At 32.4% G+C, this 21,045-nt stretch overlaps 2 protein-coding genes across 3 annotated transcripts; one reads left to right on the top strand and one right to left on the bottom strand.

Annotated features, from left to right (window-relative positions):
* The first annotated feature begins 4,209 nt into the window (after window positions 1-4,209).
* LOC122599334 (shikimate O-hydroxycinnamoyltransferase-like) lies at window positions 4,210-10,461 on the top strand. Of its 2 annotated transcripts, none has more exons than XM_043771831.1 (2): window positions 4,210-4,700; window positions 9,487-10,461. In XM_043771831.1, the coding sequence occupies exons 1-2, from the start codon at window positions 4,257-4,259 to the stop codon at window positions 10,369-10,371; spliced, it is 1,329 nt and encodes a 442-aa protein (XP_043627766.1). In that variant the 5' UTR covers window positions 4,210-4,256; the 3' UTR covers window positions 10,372-10,461. The 2 variants fall into 2 exon arrangements, with proteins under 2 accessions (XP_043627766.1, XP_043627767.1); XM_043771832.1 differs by lacking the exon at window positions 4,210-4,700 and adding an exon at window positions 9,075-9,267.
* A 6,063-nt stretch (window positions 10,462-16,524) lies between these two features.
* LOC122600166 (F-box protein SKIP1) lies at window positions 16,525-20,003 on the bottom strand. The gene is made up of 2 exons (XM_043772835.1): window positions 19,579-20,003; window positions 16,525-17,294 (listed from the first exon to the last, which is right to left on the bottom strand). Exons 1-2 carry the CDS (start codon window positions 19,947-19,949, stop codon window positions 16,721-16,723), a joined length of 945 nt encoding a protein of 314 aa, XP_043628770.1. The 5' UTR covers window positions 19,950-20,003; the 3' UTR covers window positions 16,525-16,720.
* Window positions 20,004-21,045: the final 1,042 nt, after the last annotated feature.

Here is a 21,045-nt window from a genome sequence, read left to right as displayed (position 1 = left end):
TAAAAACCCTTTCACGTAGAGGCCTTGTCTTTGCCATCGTCTTTAGCCTTCTCTTCTTGGTTCCTTCATTCACAGATTCTTGGGTGTCAATCACTTGTTTAGAAGGTTTAGAAGCAAACATTGAAATGTTTTCATCCACTGTTGTTGGTCTTGGTTGATCTTGTATGCTCATCCCAGAATATACGAATCTGACATAAAAAAGGATGGAAGAAATACCTTTGATCATGAAGAAACCCTTACTTTTATGTTAATTTTAGAGAAAGAAGACGAATCAAAAAAGAAATCAACGGAAGAAACCCTAAATCCCCATTTGTTTTTTGATCCCAATGTGTGTGTATGTGTTTAATGATTGATCCCGATATATACATATACATAAAATATATAATATAAATACTCATTGCTATTACACGTAAGGTAAGTCAAAGTGCCACATGGGATACAAGTTGACTATTTTTAAAGTGGTGACCGGTTACTGGTAGCTTATCCGGTTACATACATCACATAGACACATATACGTTTTTAGTTGCATTTGGATAGACGGCTTTCTAGATTGCTACATTACATAGACATTTTGGCTTAGTTAGTTACATTCACATGTCATTATCCCAAAAACCGCTTTCTTACGTAAAAGAAAATTATAGATTAGAGTAACCGAATATCACTTCAAAATATGAAGCCAATTTAAACTATCACCACTTAGGTTGAAAAGTATTGAAAACCTATTTTGTCTAAATCAAGAATTAAACCAAAACCGTGTTCAAAAAGTTTAGGTTCAAGCGTTATTAGAATAGATAAATAATAAATATAAATATGAATAACTATCTGACGTAAGAATATTAGTTTTAAATTATATTTCATGTTTATTTTGAAAAGCAAAATATATTTCGCACAGTGAATAGGAAAAAAAAAAAAGCAAAATCTCATCAACTAATTTTTTTTCCCTCTCATAATCAATCTACCATCAAATGTGATTTTGCTAATAACTAGAGTTTCCAGATTATTTAATAAATTTTAGTTAGTAGAAGTAGATGTTTAGTTGTTTATGCGGGTCATGACCTCGTGGGGACACAAGGAAATCTCAAGAATTCTCGATTAACAGGGGTGAAGTTTACGTTGTTTTTCTTAACCCACTTGAGTTCAAAATGGTATTTTGTTTAAAACTTTTATCTATTTTTTAATTTATATTACATTATAAAATATTTTAATGGCCTTCTAAATTTTAGTTTTACAAAAATTATATATCATAATTTTATTTTACTATATTTAAATAAATTATATTACTTATAAAAGTTTTCTTTAAAATACAACAAATATTAAATAAACAACGTAAACCATCTTAATTTATTAATTAAAAAGTGCATTATGAAAATCTTTGTGTACCAGTTTATACCTGTGCTTTACAATTGTTAGTGTATTAATTAATGGGTTTATTAAACGAAGCCTTAAGGGCTTTTGTTAAGGTGCATTAATTAGTTGTACGCTTATCATAAAGTTCAGGGGTGAACTTTTAATATGGAAATGTATAATTTTTCTATGAACGTTAAGTGAAGCCCTAAGGGCTTTGTTTATCATTTTCCTTAATTTATTATGATTTAATGATCAAAAACTTTATTCTATTTGTTTAACACTTGTTTTACAATAACGTGTGTTATCAAAATCTCGTGCATTAGTGTATATAATCGTGTTCAATGAATCTTCGCGTATCAATTTTATCATACTTCAATACTTATCTATAATAAATATCTGATATATACATACATATGAATTTTTCATATGTGTCACTCATGATCCATCAAATTATCTTGATTTCTAAATATGTGTCACTGGGAAAGGTAATAGAGTCTGGTCTAGAATGTGTGTTGCATTCAATCATGTTCATGAGAGTCACAATGTTCCTAATAATGTTATTAAAAGGGTGGTCGGTAATGAAAAAGGGACCAAATTTTGGAGCGACATTTGGACAGGAGATTCTACACTAGCCTCTCGCTTTCAACGTATGTTTATGCTAGAACAAGATAAAACATGTTGTGTAAGGGATAGAATACAAGTTCATCAAAGATTATGGAATTGGCGCAGAAACATCAGATCGGGAATTGAATTCAACCAACTTGAAAGCTTGCAAAACGCACTTGCACAGGTAACTATGAACGATAACAACGATTCTTGGGTTTGGAACTTGCAGGGGACCGGTGATTTTGCTGTTTGCCATCTTCGCCGGTTCATAGATAAGCACATGTTGCAGACTAACGGCCCTGAATTTAATTGGTGCAAGTATGTTCCAAAGAAAATAAATATTTTTGCATGGAGATTATTTAGAGAATGCATTCCTCCTCGGTTTAACTTGAGCTCGCGAGGTATTCATATTCCTTCTCATGGATGCCCTTTTTGCCCAATCGGTGTTGATACCGTGTTACATCTATTTGCGGATTGCATTTTTGCTACAGAAGTAAGAAAGCATATAAGCCACTGGTTGCGGATCACAATCCCTCAAACGCTACCTGTTGAGATTGAGCCATGGATTGCATCAAGCCAAAAAACGAGGTGTGCTAAAGATGTGTTTAGAGCTATTTTTTTCGTGTGGTGGTGGTCAATTTGGAAGCACAGAAACGCTGTCTTCTTCGAAGCATGCCAACCTAGTAGTTACGAAGTGTTCTCATCGATTGTTTCATTATCTTTTCTTTGGGTGTCCAAGCGTTGCAAGTTTTTTATTTTTTCGTGGTCCACTTGGATTATTAGTCCAAGTTTTTTGATGTAATTCTTCGGCATCTTGCCGAAGACTTTGTTTTTCATTAATACAATCTGGCTGTTCTAATAAAAAAATATATATATGTCATAAACAAATAAACATAATTTTTATATGCATGTGAAATAGACAAGCGATTAACAAAGTTGGTTATTGTCATCCATCATCCATTACCACCTGTATTAATTGTAGTTTATAACTTTTATTTTCAAGTTGAATTAATCAAAAATTTAACTTTTGGTCACACTCATATTTCACCGCATTGTACATGTAGATCTTAAGTACATCAATGATCCATAAATATATTGATGAGACGTTAGGTTTGATCTAGATAGTGGGGATTTAATCCTAGTTAACCCCATTAGAAAAGACGTCTAGCCCTGTAAAGTTTTTCCATAAACATTTACGTCGGATTGAATATAAATAATTTCTGTTTAAGATCCAAATATATTCGTTTGAGTGGATTATGTTTAAGTCGACAGTTAAGGTTTTAAAAGGTAAGTGAAATGATTAATCTTCCTAATATAATAGCCTAAAAATTCTCTTAACTTTTAAATGAAGACATGTTGAAAAATCAAGGGTGAGATTAGAAAAGAAAATTAGTGGTATCCACATATCACTATCTAAAACTATTAAAAGGATTTTTAAGATAATTTTTTAGAAGGATAAATCATCCTAACCAAATAGCCTAATAATTCTCCTAATACATTAAAAAAATGACATGTGGTATCTACTAATTTTTTTTCTTAATCATACTCTTGATTTTTTCATATATCATTGAAAATTATTAGACTATTTATTTAAAAGGATTAATTATTTGCCTTAAAAATTATTAGAAAGCGCTACTTGGTTTTCATATCAAAAGATAAAAATGTTATTTTCAAGACTTTTTAGATATGATGTTTCCGATTTTGACAAGACTTTAATACTTCCAATACTTTTAGAGGTTTTATTAAATAAAACCTTAAGGGCTTTCGTTAAGCTGCTTTAATTAGTTGTACATTTACTATAAAGTTTAAGAGACCGACATTTAATATGAAAATATACAACCTTTTTATGCACGTTAAGTGAAACTCTAAAGGCTTCATTTAACATTTTTCTACTTTTAGATATGACTTTTTTTTTTATCATCTTTTATTTTCTAGCGGATAAATAGTTAACATTCAAACTTTGACGCGTTCATGTCATTCGAACTCTAACAACGTCTTAGTGGATTTGTTTTTTCATGTGTATATGAGTATAACATTGTTAAGACTCTCACGGCACATTTACATCTAACACAATTCAAACTCTTAAAAAAACATGAAAAATAAAAAACTCACTATCAATTGCACTAATTTATCCATCCATAACAACATCACATTTATCAAGAGCTACACACCTGTGCTTATTTATCCAATTGCCTATACATTCATTGCCATATATATATACATGTGTTTGCCATATCTCACAGAGTTTTTTTATAACTTTTCTTCCTATAATAAAATTCCATTAAAATTTTATCAAAAAATAAATGACAAGCAACGACGGGGCAGAAAAAATGAAGCTAACACTAAAAGAATCTTCAATAATAAAACCATCCAAAACGACACCGTATAAGCAACTATGGAACTCAAATCTTGATTTGGTGGTGGGTCGGATCCATATATTGACTGTTTACTTTTATAGGCCAAATGGGTCTTCAAATTTCTTTGATTCTATGGTGTTAAAGAAAGCACTTGCTGACGTTTTAGTCACTTTTTTTCCGATGGCCGGACGGTTGGGTAAGGATGATGACGGTGATGATGGCAGAGTTGTAATTAATTGTAATGGAGAGGGTGTTTTGTTTGTTGAAGCTGAAGCTGATTGTTGCATTGATGATTTTGGTGAGCTTACTCCGTCGCCGGAGTTGAGGAGGTTGGCACCGACCGTGGATTATTCCGGCGATGTATCTTCTTATCCGTTGGTTATTACACAGGTATGGTGTATATATATATATAGATGTTTATTTTTGCAATTTTCTTATTCTTATCTTTAGCTTTAAAGTTCAAGCAAAGCTTTCCTTCCATGATTAATTAATCCATTTGGAAACAAACCAAATTAATTGCGAGCTACTTAAATTAGACTTTGTTAAAGTTAAATTAGAGTTGAGGTTAAACGGGTTGGAGCCTAATTTAGAATTTTGTTTAATAAATAAGCTTAATTATAATGTCCAATTTATGTACTTGCCAATGATGGTTAGTCTAGCTGATCGTACTTTCGGTTTTATCCAAAGTTTGGTTTTTCGTTCTGAATACTTGTAACCGTCCATAACAACATTGTACAGTGAATATTTGTTGATATCGTATCCCGAACAAATGTTAAAAGAAAAACAAAATTTGACATATCTATAGTATCTTTAATGACCACCACCATCACCACTGTTGCAGCCACTATACCGCGCGCCTATGGTACGGTGACTTGTAAAAGTTAAATGAGCGGAGCTCGAGTTCAACTCTACTTGTTTACTACCCTGATAGAATTTGCAATTTGCCAATTTTTTTAATAATAATTTATCGTTGTTTTTATTTACCATCTTGCCCCATTTGGTACCTGGCCTGGTGCCCTGGTGGTACTGTATGCAGCAGTATCCTTTTTTTTAGGTCGTTACATACTGTTCCTTAGGTCCCATAACGTCTTTTTCAAAACAAATTCTCCGATAAATACACATTCACCCGGGCCTCTTTCGTAATCTCACCCTCGCAATTAATATGAATAAAAACAAGGGGCTTTTTAACGGTTGTGGTCATCTGATGAAATGTTTCTGCAGCAATGCAATCATACACTAACAAAAATTTCAAAAAAATACACCATAAAATCCAATGCAATGTTGTCGCTTGTAAAAATAAAACATTGAGCAATAATGAGGACGAGCTTATTTACTTGTTTCATTATTGAAACACAGTATATCCGTACAAACACTTTCACAAAGTTTTTGCCTTTCTAAATGTAAAAGGTTTCTATAAAAAGACTTTTTAATGGCGCCTGGTAACCCGACCACTTTTTTGGTAACCCGACTAGACTTTTTGCAGCGACCCTGACAGGAGGCCCGCTTTTATTCTGCCATATTTACCATTACTAGTGGTCGAGATACTAAAAAATAATAGTGGGGATATGGGGGGCGCTTTTTAATTTGTGACTTTAAGGACACGAATTGCATTTATAAGGTCTGATAATAAAAATTGCATTTATTAAGAGGAGTATTATAGTTATATTTTGAAAATTTGTTAGTGTACTAATTGGAACTTTAGGTGTATGAGTGTTCTTTAGAATTTAAGATGGATTACATGGTTTTTGGATTATTATGATTAAAATTTCAACGATTGGAATAATCAGATTTCAACGTATTATTATAACTTAATATAAATTATGAACAAACAAATACGCTTTGAGTTGTTTGTGTTTGGAATCAGTTAAATACGCGATAATTTAGATATAATGCAATTTATCTAGATAGCTTAAAATAAAGTTTTCAAACTTGTTATAAATTCGCATTGAATTGAATTTAGTTTTTCTTATAAAGGACAAATACACCTTTCAAGTTTCATTCGAAGGAGAATTGTAATCTAATTTGAGTATATAAACCAAATCAGAAATTTATACCTAATACCTAATTATAAATAAGATAGTTATATAAGTAATAAGTAATTATCTGTGTAATTCGAATGACAAATCCAAAATCCAAATTAAGATCCAAATCTCATTATCCAAATCCGGTTAACTCAAATCACATTTGGATGGATCGATGAATTATTTGGATTCAAAAAAAATGCTACCCTATTTGTATGTGTATGAAAATTCCTTAAATAAAAACACATTGAAAGGGGCTAAATCTTGTGAAAGTAGTTTAGAAAATAAAAATGACTCATCTTTGAATCTTAACTCTTGATTATAATTCAAGGATCACGATCCTTTGAACTAACTCCTCAATTGTTTTCAATTTATGGGACTCATCCCTTATTTTGGGGAAACATTCTTTTTATATGATAGTTAAAATTAAAGAAAAATTTTAAATCTTGTGGTCAGGTGAGTACTGCACACATATCATCTTCTTCAACTTGCACGTGATTAAAATAATAAACCACCTCCCCTGATTGTGAGGGTTACACGGGAAGTTAAATACTGCCGACAATATTTAATCTAACCTCTAAAATTAATTATAAGAAACATTGGACTTCCTAAGAAGTGTATTAGTACTATATAAATAGCTAGTGATTAGTTTACTATATTATACAACTTTTATAATATATTCTCTAAGTTAGTAAACATGTTTATATTTGTGGTAAATATATCAAGTGATACGAATGTGATTTCTCTTTTTATATAGGTGTTTTTTCAATTTTAAAATAGGTTTACATTTTTCAAAAGAAAAATAGCAGTGATTGGATAGTTGAATTCTAGAAGAAAGAAAATGGCTTGTGAAAAAGATAGAGAAAACAAGCCCACAGTTTTTAAATTTGGTGTACAGTTTTAATTATCTATATCATTTATTTTAAAAATAATAATATTCATGAAAATTCGTTTCACTGGTACATGTCATCCTACGTGTAAAAAGGATGACATTAGTAAAGTTTTTTGACAAGTTGACTTGATGATGAATATCACACTTCATTCAATAATGACGAATATAACATTGTTCGCTGTATGCATTTTAAAATTTTATGTTATATAAGGTTGTTAGGTATTTAACTTAGGTGTATAATCTTTATATATTTATTTTTTAATCCATAAAATTTATTGGAGCCAAATATTTATTCTTTAAACAAAAAAATAATTAAAAAGTTAGTATTCGAGGAGTTTCATATCTAAGTTTAGGTATCGGACAACCTTATATTCACTTTTCTCTTTTAAAAAATAGTTATGAAAATATTTTGATTAGTTCACGTTCACGTACATTTGAATTAGAGACTCCCTTTTCCTTTCATATACAGCCACTTACAAACCTAGATGGGCCAAGGCCCACCCTAACAATCTCTAGACAAGGGGAATTTAGAGTTATATAGGCTTACTTAACTATGATTTGGCCCCACTCAAAATAGCATGTCCACATAAATTGCATGTTTGGCCCGTCTAAAAGAGATTTTTGGCTTCGCCAATATATATATATATATATATATAAATGAGAGAGAGAGAAAGGTACCGTTGCGTTACGGCGGCGGTGATGTAATGGCCGCGGCGGTGGTGGTGGCGCCGGTGAGTAGTTTAAATTATTGATGTAATGTCATGTATTAGAATGTGTATTGGTGAAACTTAAAATCAATATTGAAATTTTAAATTTAAAGTTGAAAATAAAAATGAATTTACTTTACAATATAGTTATATTATGGATGTATATGCATGTATAATATGTGTAGAAAGTTTGTTAAGCTATATGCTATGTATTATTGCCATAATGCCATGGTGTAACCATGCCAAGATGATTTCAAGTTATTTTTCAATACGATAGAAATTAGTTTTGTTAAGAAACACTTTTTAAATATGACAGTCCTTATCTTTTTTGAAATTTTTTTTAATGAAAAATGAAAATGCATGGATGAAAGTTACATGTCGAATTTATGCTCAGGGCTAATGGTTGAATAATCAAATATCAAAATTATGCTAAATGATTATATATTTATATATTGATATTTATATTTATTTATTTTGTTAGCGAGGATGATACATGCAGATGCAACATAATTGCTTGTTGGGAATTAAAGTACTAATTGCTTGTTGTGTGGTTGATTGAATCTTTTGAAAGTTTGAGGTTTTATTTTAGTGTTTTGGAATAATAAAAGGGTGGTTTTGCAAAATAACTTACTGGGGTCACGAGAAACAGTTTATCGACTTCATTTGGATATTTGGAGTGCAATTGATGACTTGGTGCAATGATGCCATAATTTTAAACTACACCATTACCACAAATAAAACGTGGATCTCTTGCAAATAACTTTTAACTACACCATTACCATATATAAAACGTGGGTCTCTACTCCAAGAGACAAAGCCTTTTTTGTCTTTATTACCAAATAAGCTAACACCACACCACATTGACATTTATTACTTAAATCATCACAAACACTTATTTTCAACATCTTATAAGTTATATGTTTATTTTTCAACCACTTCGAAATACCCATATTACTTTCAATCACAACCACTTATATCAATCTATGTATTAATAATCTCAATACTACATGTTATTTCCTAAAACAACTTGATTATTTTTTTTATTATATAAAAAGCGAGTCCTTAAACGAAACTGAGTCATGACGAGAATCATTTTTCGCCAACCCACGTGTTTAGTGCTGTTACATTGCACCAGGTAATACTAGTAGCTTGGAGGGAACTACCCAGTACCAATTTGGTCTCGCCAATCTTACCCGCAAGAGATGGATGCCAGCAAATCACCCAACAATAAATCTTTCCACGTGCTAGAGATTGGACCGGGCCATTTGTATTTAGCTTCCACATGTCGGGCCTTTGGGCCACGATTTCTTTATGATCAATTGGTTGGATACATGCTGGTAAATAAGTATACATTTGGCTTTTAAAACCAAAATTCAATGATGCAAATCTTTTAAGTTTTAATACATACCATGGTGGTGGTCTTATAATTTAATCCAATGATTATAATAGAATTTTTTATGGTACATGTGTATAGTTGTCTTAAATCTTAATGTCATACTACACATAATTATGATTGTTGCATTTTTTTTATGGCGCTACCTTTTTTTTTGGTTTAGGTCACACGTTTCAAGTGTGGTGGAGTTTCTCTTGGCTGTGGACTGCACCATACGTTATCTGATGGCTTATCATCCCTTCACTTCATCAACACATGGTCCGATACAGCCCGAGGCTTATCTGTTGCAATTCCACCATTCAATGACCGTACTCTTCTTCGAGCCCGTGACCCACCAACCCCATTGTTCGACCACGTCGAATACCACCCACCACCGTCGATGATCACTACAACAAAAATACAAAAATCGCCGTCTGCTTCAACTTCCATCCTACGGCTCACCCTTGATCAAATTAACGTTCTTAAATCAAAGGGGAAAGGCGATGGTAGCATGTACCATAGTACATACGAGATCCTAGCCGCTCACCTATGGCGTTGTGCTTGCAAAGCGCGTGGACTTGTAGACACTCAACCAACCAAACTTTACGTGGCTACTGACGGACGGTCAAGATTGATCCCTCCACTCCCTCAAGGATACCTCGGGAATGTTGTTTTCACAGCCACTCCCATTGCTAAATCAGGAGAGTTTAAATCCGAATCATTGGCCGACACTGCAAGGAGAATCCACAAGGAGTTGGCTAGAATGGATGATCAGTACCTTAGATCAGCTATCGATTACTTGGAGACGGTACCTGATCTTCAGGCCCTTGTTCGAGGGCCGACCTATTTTGCTTGTCCTAATCTCAATATAAACAGTTGGACTCGGTTACCAATATATGAAGCAAACTTTGGTTGGGGTCGACCTATTTTCATGGGACCCGCAAGCATACTTTACGAAGGTACAATTTACATAATACCAGACCCTAGTGGTGATCGTAGCGTGTCTTTGGCAGTGTGTTTGGACCCTGATCACATTGCTTTGTTTGAAAAATACCTGTATGATTTCTAGTGATATAACTAGACATGAATGTTAGATGTAAAAACACTTGTTTCAACTCCTGTTTTTTCAATATTTCAATCTAATGTTACTTATTTAGTAGATTCACTGCGATAAACTTTTCCTGATCTGAAAGAGAGAACAACCGAATTTCAGACTTGAAAATTATTGTATCTATTGGCTTAAGGGTTTTATTTCTATGGATCAAGTACCTAATTGATCGCTACAAGATAGGCCTTTTTTTTGGTTTTATTTTTGACGGTATATGAAAATTCATTATAAGTCTAGCAAGGGTCTAAAAGTAGTCGCTCAAAATGGACTTTGTACATCGTCATTAATTGCTACGTTCACAATAACGGTTTATGGTCAGAAAACCATGACTGCACATCAGCATCTCTCTGCTAGATGCAGTCAAGCAAAACATGTAATCGGTGATCTCTTGGTTAGGCAACTAGACCTCTTTAAACATATTCATCTATAGACAACAACATGTGTAATGTAGATAGCCATGCGTTCATATAGTTAAAAACTACCACACGAATGGTCCCAACACTTTTGATACTACCTAAAAAAACCATTCACCTACAGGCTACACCAAAATCGATCATATATATAAAGTTATTTTGAGAACTTTCTTTTGCGATAACCTTTGAGAACTTTTCAAATCAAGCCCAACCGATGATTATTTTTTACATGAAAATTGTTTTTTGATTGTTTTCTGAATAACTTATGTGTAATTTTGAAGTTTATAATTGTGTGGAGGCATGGATTATCATCCGTTCTACAATTATGTGGAGATTTGGATTCTTGATCACATGTGTATGAATATTGCTATGATTACATGTGATTGACTTGCATACATGTGATCATAACAGTATTCGTGCACATGTGATCAAGAATCCAAATCTCCACATAATTGTATAACGGATGATAATCCATGCCTCCACACAATTATAAACTTCAAAATTAGGGACTCCTTATTTTAAGGACTGTTAAGGACTCGATCTAGACTGTCCATTTTCATCGGATCTAATCACCACTGATCATCTCCGGCGACATCTCCGGCCATATCCATCTCCGACGAGACTAACACGTGTGTAAGTACAATTTACACATGTGTAAGTTAAATAAAAATTATGATTCGGAGCGGGCTTCACCCTTAAGGATATTCATAAACCAAAGCTCGTGGGGGTGATAGGTCATTGAGGGTGATAAGTCATAGTGTGATAGGTCATAGAAGGTGATAGGTCATAGGGGGTGACCGGTGATGGGTGATCTACCTAAAAAAAATTGTACTTAAAACATGTGTTAGTTACTTACACATGTGTAAGTCTCACCGAAGATGGTCGCCGTCGCCGGAGGATCATGGTGGTGGTTAGAGATGATGGTGGTGGTGGCCGGCGAAGGAGGTAAAAGGTGTCCCTAACTAGAGCTGGCATTTTCTAACACGGACCTGTTAGCACGATACGACACGACCTGGTTTTTTCGTGTTTCGTGTTTGGCCTTAACGTGTTTCGTGTCTTAACAGGTCCGGACCTGTTAAGACACGATAAGACACGATAAGACAAATAGTATATATATGGACATGTTAAAGACACGTTAAAGACCTGTTAAAGACACGTTAAAGACATGTTAAAGACACGTTAAGGACACGTTAAGACACGATAACACACGTTAAGACACGATAAGATACGTTATCAGGTCCCTTATCGTGTAACTTTTAACAAGTCTCTTAACAGGTCCCTTATCGTGTAACCTGTTAAAAATCGTGTCGTGTTCGTGTTTGGAAAAAATGACACGATTAGCTATCGTGTCGTGTTCGTGTTTAACCCTATCGTGTTCGTGTCTTATCATGGTGTGTCGGACACGATATGCCAGCTCTATCCCTAACAATCCCTAAAATAAAGAGTCCCTAATTTAATTTTGATTGTCCCATATATATATATATATATATAAGAGTTGGTTATTTTGAGTCCATATAGTTAACTTACACATGTGTAAGTCGTGGTGGCGGTGGTCGCCATCGCCAGAAAATCATGGTGGTGGTCGGAGATGATGGTGGTGGTGCTTACATATGTGTAAGCTATAAAACTTACACATGTGTAAGTCGTGGTGGCGGTGGTCGCTGTCGTCAAAAAATCATGGTGGTGGTCGGAGATGATGGTGTTGGTTGTAGGAGGTGGTTGAGAGTTTAGGAGATGGAAAAAAAATCAATGGACTCAAATTGGACTCAAAATAACTTTTCTCCCTCTCTCTCTCTATATATATATATATATAGTTTACTTATTTCGAGAACTTTGTTTTTTGTAAGAACCATGATAACTCTTAAAATATATATTTGTTCACATGTTTTATTTTTCCATTCACATGTGAAATGATATAAAAATGTATGTTACAGAAGAAACTTTTTTATGAAACCTTCAAAATAGGCTTTTGTGAACTTGTGAATAAATTTGTTCACGTTTTTTGTTCACATGTGACAAACGGCTATATATAAGGTTTAGAAAAAAAATTTCTTCTGAAACTTATGTTTCTATAACGTTTCACATGTGAATGAAAAACAAAAAAACATGTGATCCAATATGAAATTCAACAGTTTTCACGATTCTTACAAAAAAAAGTTTCTCAAAATAAGGCTCCCCTATTTATATTATACTATACTAGAGGGATACCCACACATTGCAGCGGCACCTCTGGAAAAAAAAAGACGGTTAAATGTGGGGGTATCATGAACAAAAAACAATGGGCTGTATTGAATAGAAATACACGTGATGCGGCTAATATTTTAATCAAATATAGAAATTAAACTGAGATCTTGTCTTCTACATCAACTAACCCTTATCAAACCAGCGTTATAAAGATTAAAATAAAACTAAAAAAAAACTACTTTCAATCTACATGACTATACATAGTGAACAACCTGCAAACATCAACATACCACAATATCCATTACCTAAACGCACAAACATCTCTATTCCAAAAATGAATGATAGATACGTAGATGCATAAGATTTTTCTAAGGGTATTTTAGGAAGTTCAGGAATAAAGTGTTTGAAAAAGTGTAAATTATAAGGGTAAAATAGGGAATTTAAAGGTAGAGTGTTTAATTTGGGGATGAGATAGTTTGTTTATATAGGGAGTATAGATTATAAAGCAAATTCCCCTCGTCTAAATTATAAGTTTCAACATTTACTTTCCCAAAATGTCCTCCATATCTATTCAACATTTACCTAAAATAACTATATTACCCTTTCTTTCTCTTCAAAACTCAACCAATCATTTTTTTCTCTCTCCTCCATAAATCATTTATTCCTCCAATTCATTCAAAAATTTTTATCTCAAAAATTGTACATCGATAAATTATAAAATTATATGAGTGTTCTTAAAATTTCATGCTCTTTCATTAGAGATGTCATTCGATATACTTTCGATGAATTTTTAAATCCGATGATGGAGCCCGTACGGTTAAGACATTTGGCTATCACTCTATGACCTATTATGATCTATCACCCCATCATCTCACTGCCGTAACGCGCGGGTACTTGCTCCGTATATATATATGGTGAGGATCCTGGAAGAAGGTGGGTTAATGAGAGAAAGGAGAGAAGGTGCTATTGTCCATTTAGATCGCGCCATGTGTCAAATTAAAAAAATCACGCGGTGGCATAATTGTAAATAAAGTGAACTTTTGTTAAAGGCAATGCGGTGACATTTTTGTAATTAAAATTTCCGTTAACTCCAACCCCTCCCGATAAAAAAGATGTGCTGTACAATAATAATGAAACTATTACAAGCTATTTTTTTCTAATTATTCAGAATGAAATCAAAATCGAATACATCTTCATCTAACAGTAAGTTTTTACATAAAGTTGAATAATTGTAAAATGAAAACAGTTATTTAATTTACTTTTTTGTTTATTTTTGCAGAAAATACTAAAAAAGTTAATAAAAATAAGGAAAAGCATAACATTTGAGCTAGATGAATCTATTTTCAGATTAAGAACCAGTTTTTGAATGGTGGAAAAATGTTAAAGAAGGTAACTTTTTTAATTTTTTTTTTAGTAGTTTGTATATTTTTATGGTTTTATGCAATAGTCACATAACCAACTGATAGAACAAACTGATAAAGAAACTGATAAATTAAAATGATTAAGTCGAATCTGATGGACCAAGCTGATAGTTTTTTGTTTTTTTGTAGACACTACATTTGTGTAGAATATGTGGAAATAATGTTAAGCTGAGTCAGTTTGATTTTTATTTAGCTTGTTACAGTTACTTTTGTGTTTTTTTGGTAATACTACATTTGTGTAGATTATTTTAATATACTGTGAAGCTGATTCAACCTAGCTTTTGACTATTTTGTTACAGTTAGATTAGACTATTTTTAACACACTAGATTAGATCAAAGTTTACTGAAGGAAAAGATATCAGTCATTGGTAGTGTTAAACAAGACCATATCTAAAATTTCACAGCCATTTTTTTAGTTGTTTGTATATTTTTATGGTTTTATGCAATATTCACATAACAAACTGATAGACCAAACTGATAAACAAAACTAATAAAATAAAATGATTAAGTACAATCTGATGGACCAAGCTCATAGTTTTGTGTTTTTTTGTAGACACTACATTTGTGTAGAATATGTGGAAATAATGTTAAGCTGAGTCAGTTTGATTTTTATTTATCTTGTTAAAGTTTATTTTTGTGTTTTTTTGGTAATACTACATTTCTGTAGAATGTTTTAATATACTGTGAAGCTGAGTTAGCATAGCTTTTGACTATTTTGTTACAGTTAGATTAGACTATTTTTAACACAATATATTTTGTTGTAGTTTATTTTGTAGATATTGTGATGTTGACTCAATTTTCTTTTTGCGTAGATGCTCACAAACCTTTTTTTTTTAATGCACTACATTTGTGTAGATTGTGTAAAATAGTGATAAGCTGAATCAACTTGCTTTTTTTATGTAGATATACACAAATGTAGTTAGACCAAAACAAAAGTGCAAACATAAAACCTAACAAAATCTAAAAAAAAGTAAAACTAATTTAGCTTCACAGTATCTATACATAAAACTACACAAATGTAGATTATTTACTTTGAAACTGATTCAGCTTCAAACTATGCACATTAAAATCTATCAGCCAGGACTATCAGCTACGTCAATCAGCTTGATATCTAGAACTGACACTAATTCAGCTTCGCAAAAATCAAAACTAAAAAACTGATTCAGTAAAACCTTAAAAATTAACGAATCTGTGTGATGCTTTCAAAAATAAATTAATAGTATATAAAAAAAATTTGATATGATAAAATTAAAAAATTAAAAAAAAACTAAAATACCTGAATTTTCATGTAATTCTTGAAGATCCACCATTTGCGAAAAATAAAAACTTCTGATTTTCCAAAACCACAGATCTGAATAATGTATGTAGATTTAAATTTGTATAAAAAATTTCACTATTTAAATTACTTTTACGAAGATAACGGAATGTCCATTACTAACGGAGTTCAATATTTACAAAATTGCCACCGCGTCACTTTTTATAAAAGTTCGACTTATTTACAAAATTGCCACCACGTGTTTTAATTTAATTTGACACATGGCGAGATCTAATTGGACAGTAACACCTTCTCTCCATTCTCTCCTTAACCCACCTTCTCATTTGATCTCTCTCCTATATATATATATATATATATATTTATTTATTTTTATTTTTTTACTTTTTTTTATTTTAAATATTTTTCGGAGTAACAGTTTAATATATTGAAAAAGTACAGAAGATCTATACCAACACAATCTAAATGTTGACATACAGAAGTAAATTTGGATGATTACATACAAGCAATTATAAATTTTAACTAATTACTAAAACTAGAATTTGAAAACTAACTAAACTTGAGCCATGTGCAGCAGAAACATCAATCAACTGAAACATGCATAAACCCACTTGATGAGTTCACCAAACCAACATATACCGATAACATTATTTGTCTTGCTCAGTTTAAAGATTTTAAACTTATAACAAAAATAAGTCAAGAGTGTTTTCCCCGTTGATGTTGCCCAATCACTATCAACCCATACAACATAATACCCAACATGTCTGACCCACCCATCTTGCCGGGGCATAAACTCTGCCTCTGATACACATTAGAGAGAGGCTTAAATTCCAATATACATCAACATTCACATAAACATAGAAAAAAATATGTTCTTGAAACAAGCTATGAGAAATATGTTCTTTCATACAACAAGCTATATTACAACACAATTACATGAGATGGACATGTAAGCCATATCCAGAGAATCTAATAAATAAGGATTTTGAGACTTCAGAATATAGGCAAGGAATGCCGTATCAAATACGAAAAGCATCTGTTTGGAAGCGTTCATCATACAACCTCCAATGGCCATATGTTTCAGTATGGAAGACTGACCTGGGAATGTAGTAGTTAGGCTTCTTGATGTTCTTCAAATTAGTCAATTTGGATGTAAAATTTACAATATCCCGGCTAGTTACATTCACACACCCTGATAGATCAAAGTACTCCAGGTCTTTACACCCTTCAGTAATCAAAGAAAGCCCCCGGGATGTTAGTTTGGAGAACCCAAGTTCAAGATGAAGAAGTTGAGGCATGAAGTTTCCAATGGCAGTAGCTTCTGAGTCCCCATCTTGGGGACAAGCATTTAAGTAGTCCGTGGGTACAATTCCCAAGTGTTGTGAAGGGTCTAACCAATTCATTAGGTTACGTTTTAAAGTTACTATGTTGGTGCATTTTTTCCCTAACGTGACCATAGCTTCATGAGAAATTTCGTAGCAATAACTTATGTCAAGTTCCCTAAGTTTGGGACAACCCGATGCTAGCTTCACCATTGATTCATCAGTAACATTGGGGGAGCTCTTGATCGACAATACTTTTAGGTTAGGGCACCTGTTGAACATTACCAACTGGAAAAACTAAGAAATTGTGTATGGAAACAAAGGTTTTATTATTTAAATTGACACAGAAAGGGCTGTTCAAAAAAAATTGACACAGAAAGGATATAGTCTAATTAGAAAAAGGAAGGATCAGTCCTTTACTAAGATGAGGTCAGTCACATAGAACCAACAGATCATGCCAGACGGTCAACAACAAAGGAGCCAATGAGGTCAGTCACATATGAACTAAAATTACCATCTGATTAGGGCAATGTTATATTGTTATGTGCCTAAATAATAACAAGGGAAAGTTTAGAAGTTGCTCATATGTAATATTTTGAAAACTGCTAGCTTTATATTTCATTTGTAATTCCAATTTCACATATGTACTCTATGATGAATGAAAATACTCTTTATCCACAAAGTCCTCTGTCTCATCTCGCTTGCATTCAATTGAATACTCAACTGCATTGTTATATACCTTTCATCTCTCGTAAGATATTCTTAAATCTTAGATTACCTAGTTAAATCAACCAGATATAGCATTAGCACCATATCAGTATCCACTACATAAAACTGGATAATGGATATTCATTGGATATCAAGAAATTTGCTCAGAGAAAACATTAGCAAGACATTAGCTTCGATAAAAACATTTACAATAGTAGGTGTAAAAACTATAAGATAACCATACATTTAATCTGTTTTTTGGAATCAAAATTTTATGCAATTAGTCTAATTGATAGCTTGGATTTCAAGAACACAGGTATTATAACCTAAACTCAATAACTTGAACATTGTTACAACGATGAATATTCTTTAATTACACTCCTGTAATATATAAATAAAAACTATAGTTTTAGCCATTTACAAACCTATATACAAGATTACTAGTTTTAAGTGTAAATTTGTAAGTATATATTTTTATGTATGTGTCTATATATACTATATCTTATTTCGGATATTAAATAGGTGATCAATGGATAACCGGTAGTCACCCATACCAAATCCATTAAACACGTGCAACCATATCCATATCCATATCCGTATCCATTAATCATCCATTTATCTCATACATATCCACTTATGGTGGATCGAGTGGATATATAAAAATTTACCAGTAAGGTTTCCCATCAAACCAACCTTTCGAAAACACTTACGCTCAATTTCCTAATAAATAGCAACCTTCCAACACAAGAAATTTTTAAAGATACTCATCAATACACATACCTTTTCACAAATTTCTTTTGTTGGTGAATTTGTGTAAAAGGGTAAAGTCTCAATAGGCGGATGTCTTTTGTTGGTTGATTAAGTATAACTGATAATCAGGACACTGCCCCAAGAGGCGGTACCCTTATTTGTATTCGGGGTGTTATTGACTTAATGGACGTATTCTCTTTACATCCTAACCCGTTTCTAAATCGAATGAGAAGATCCCTTAATAACACTTAATAAAGTAAAGAACTTGTAACTATCTATAAGCAACACATCACTTTGTAATTAGTTAATTACAACTTCCATTTAATTATTTATTAATCAAAAAGAAAAATTTTGTATAAGCAACTATTTATAAGCAACACATAACTTTGTAATTAGTTAATTACCAGAATGTAAGTAAGTACAAGGTTGTAAATATCGCTTTCCGGTATCGTCTCGGTCGACCACCGATAAGCGATATATCGGGGATATATCGGATTTATCGGGAATATATCGGGAATATATCATCTCGGTTGACCACCGATAAGCGATATATCGGGGATATATCGGCCGAGATAACTGAGATTTACAACCATGAGTAAGTAGGGACAAAATGTTATAGTGCGCACAAAGTTTCAAAACCTCTATTATATGCACGAACTTAGTATAAGAGTTTTGTTAATGACACCCCTTAGCGCTGTCAGTATTAGTTAATTTGATGCATTAAAATTTGTACTTTGGCTTGCGAAAATTCAGGGGGCGGTTATTGTAAATATAAAGTACTACTTTTTATACATGTAATAAGCTGTTAATGACAACCCTTAGGGCTGTTATTATCATTTTCCTTATTTTTTATCTAACTATTAACAAAGATTCTGATACTAAATCCTGACACACACGGACCCTAACAAAGATCCTAATCAAGCAACTAACACAAATTCTAAATTTAAGTTTATATTCTAAAAGTTAAAATCAACATTATTTTGTCTAATAGGTCCTTTCAATCAAGCAACCGACCCCTTAATGTCAAATCTAGGCTACGCCACAGCTAACAAATTACAAAAAGAAATTAAGGAAAGAAAAAAAATATATATATATACCTTTGAGCAACAAGCGAAATGGCCCGATCAGAACAATGCCTAACTCTAATATCGGCAACACCTCCATCGCTCCAATTCACAACAGACCGGACCATATTATCAATCTTCCTCTCGAATTCGGGGTTCCACCACCGACCCGATTCAGCCGGGCGCGTATCGAAACTCGATTCAAGGTCCAAAACAGTATGTAGACAAGGATCCTGGGATACATGAAACCATGATTTGCAAACAAACATGGTACCTCGCCATCGATCCTCGATTGTAAGGCGGTTGAGAATGTTGACCAGACATTCGTGGGTCAAATCGGCCCACTTGGATGATTGTTCTTGTTTTTCTTTTTCATGGTGGTGGTTGTTGTTGACCTCAGCCATCGGTGGTTGGTTTGTTTGGTTGGATATGATGTTTTTTTTTTGTTATAGCTTAAGGACCCGGGTGGTAGTATTATGAAAACTAAGACAATTTTGATGTATAACATGACTAGCTAATTAATCCGGGTTTAACTCGGGCATATCAATCAAAGTTTATAAAAACGCATTTCCGTCACCGAAGTTACGATAGTCTAAGAGCACTCGTTTCCTCAAAATAATATATCTTAAAAATAGTTTATAATAAAATTATTTATACGATGAAACTTATAAGACAATGTATAATTTATTAGAGTTTTTCTCTAAAAAAATTAAAAAATATATATCTCTAAATTTTTTTTTATAAAATAACAAAAACAAAAATGCAATAAATTTTAAGAATAAGAGTGTTTATGACACATAAGTAAATTAAAAAAAAACAAACTTAATATTAAGAAATAATTTGGATGTGACAAATAAGCAATATATATGGGATGATGATGTCACAACAATCCTCTTTTATTTAATATAAAGATTAGAGCATCACAATGATGTGTTTTTAAAAGCTTTTTTGTAAAAAAAGGTGTAAGAGCTTTACATAAAAAAGTTTTTCTCCCCAATGGAAAAAGTTTTTTAAAAGCTTAAAGTTACTTAAAACATAATTCGTTTAAATGAAAGACTAAATGAAAAACTTAATATTCCTCAACCTATAGGTTATGTCTTCAAGCTATTTTTGTACTATATTAATGTATTTTAATTAACAAAAAGCTTTTGAAAAGCTTTTTACCATTGAAAAGGAAAACTTTTTATAAAAACCTCTTACACCTTTTTGTTAAAAAAAAGCTATTGAAATTATACCATTGTGGATGCCCTTATATAAACAATACAACACAATTAACTACATAATAAGTAGTCATTTAATATATTTAATAACAAATAAAACTTATAATTCCTGCATGGTATAGATTCAATTTGAAAACAATCCATATATAAGCAATCTTTGAAAACGACCCAACTTTTTAACATGACAGAATGCTCAATCACAAATAGTAGTTTCAAACCACCAAGACATATGCATAACCAAAATATATAAGTACCGAGTACATGGAAGATCACCTATGGG

The sequence above is a fragment of the Erigeron canadensis genome, chromosome 5 (genome assembly GCF_010389155.1).
Source record: "Erigeron canadensis isolate Cc75 chromosome 5, C_canadensis_v1, whole genome shotgun sequence".
NCBI classification, from domain to species: domain Eukaryota; kingdom Viridiplantae; phylum Streptophyta; class Magnoliopsida; order Asterales; family Asteraceae; genus Erigeron; species Erigeron canadensis.
The sequence above is the reverse complement of the archived record's forward strand: the minus strand, read 5'-3'. Positions and strand labels throughout refer to the sequence as shown.

Coding starts and splice junctions, on each gene's coding strand:
- LOC122599334 (XM_043771831.1), top strand. CDS start 4,257: ATGACAAGCAACGACGGGGCAGAAAAAATGAAGCTAACACTAAAAGAA. Junction 4,701..9,486: donor ATCCGTTGGTTATTACACAG/GTATGGTGTATA, acceptor TTTTTGGTTTAG/GTCACACGTTTCAAGTGTGG.
- LOC122600166 (XM_043772835.1), bottom strand. CDS start 19,949: ATGGCTGAGGTCAACAACAACCACCACCATGAAAAAGAAAAACAAGAA. Junction 17,295..19,578: donor ATTTCGCTTGTTGCTCAAAG/GTATATATATAT, acceptor AATGTTCAACAG/GTGCCCTAACCTAAAAGTAT.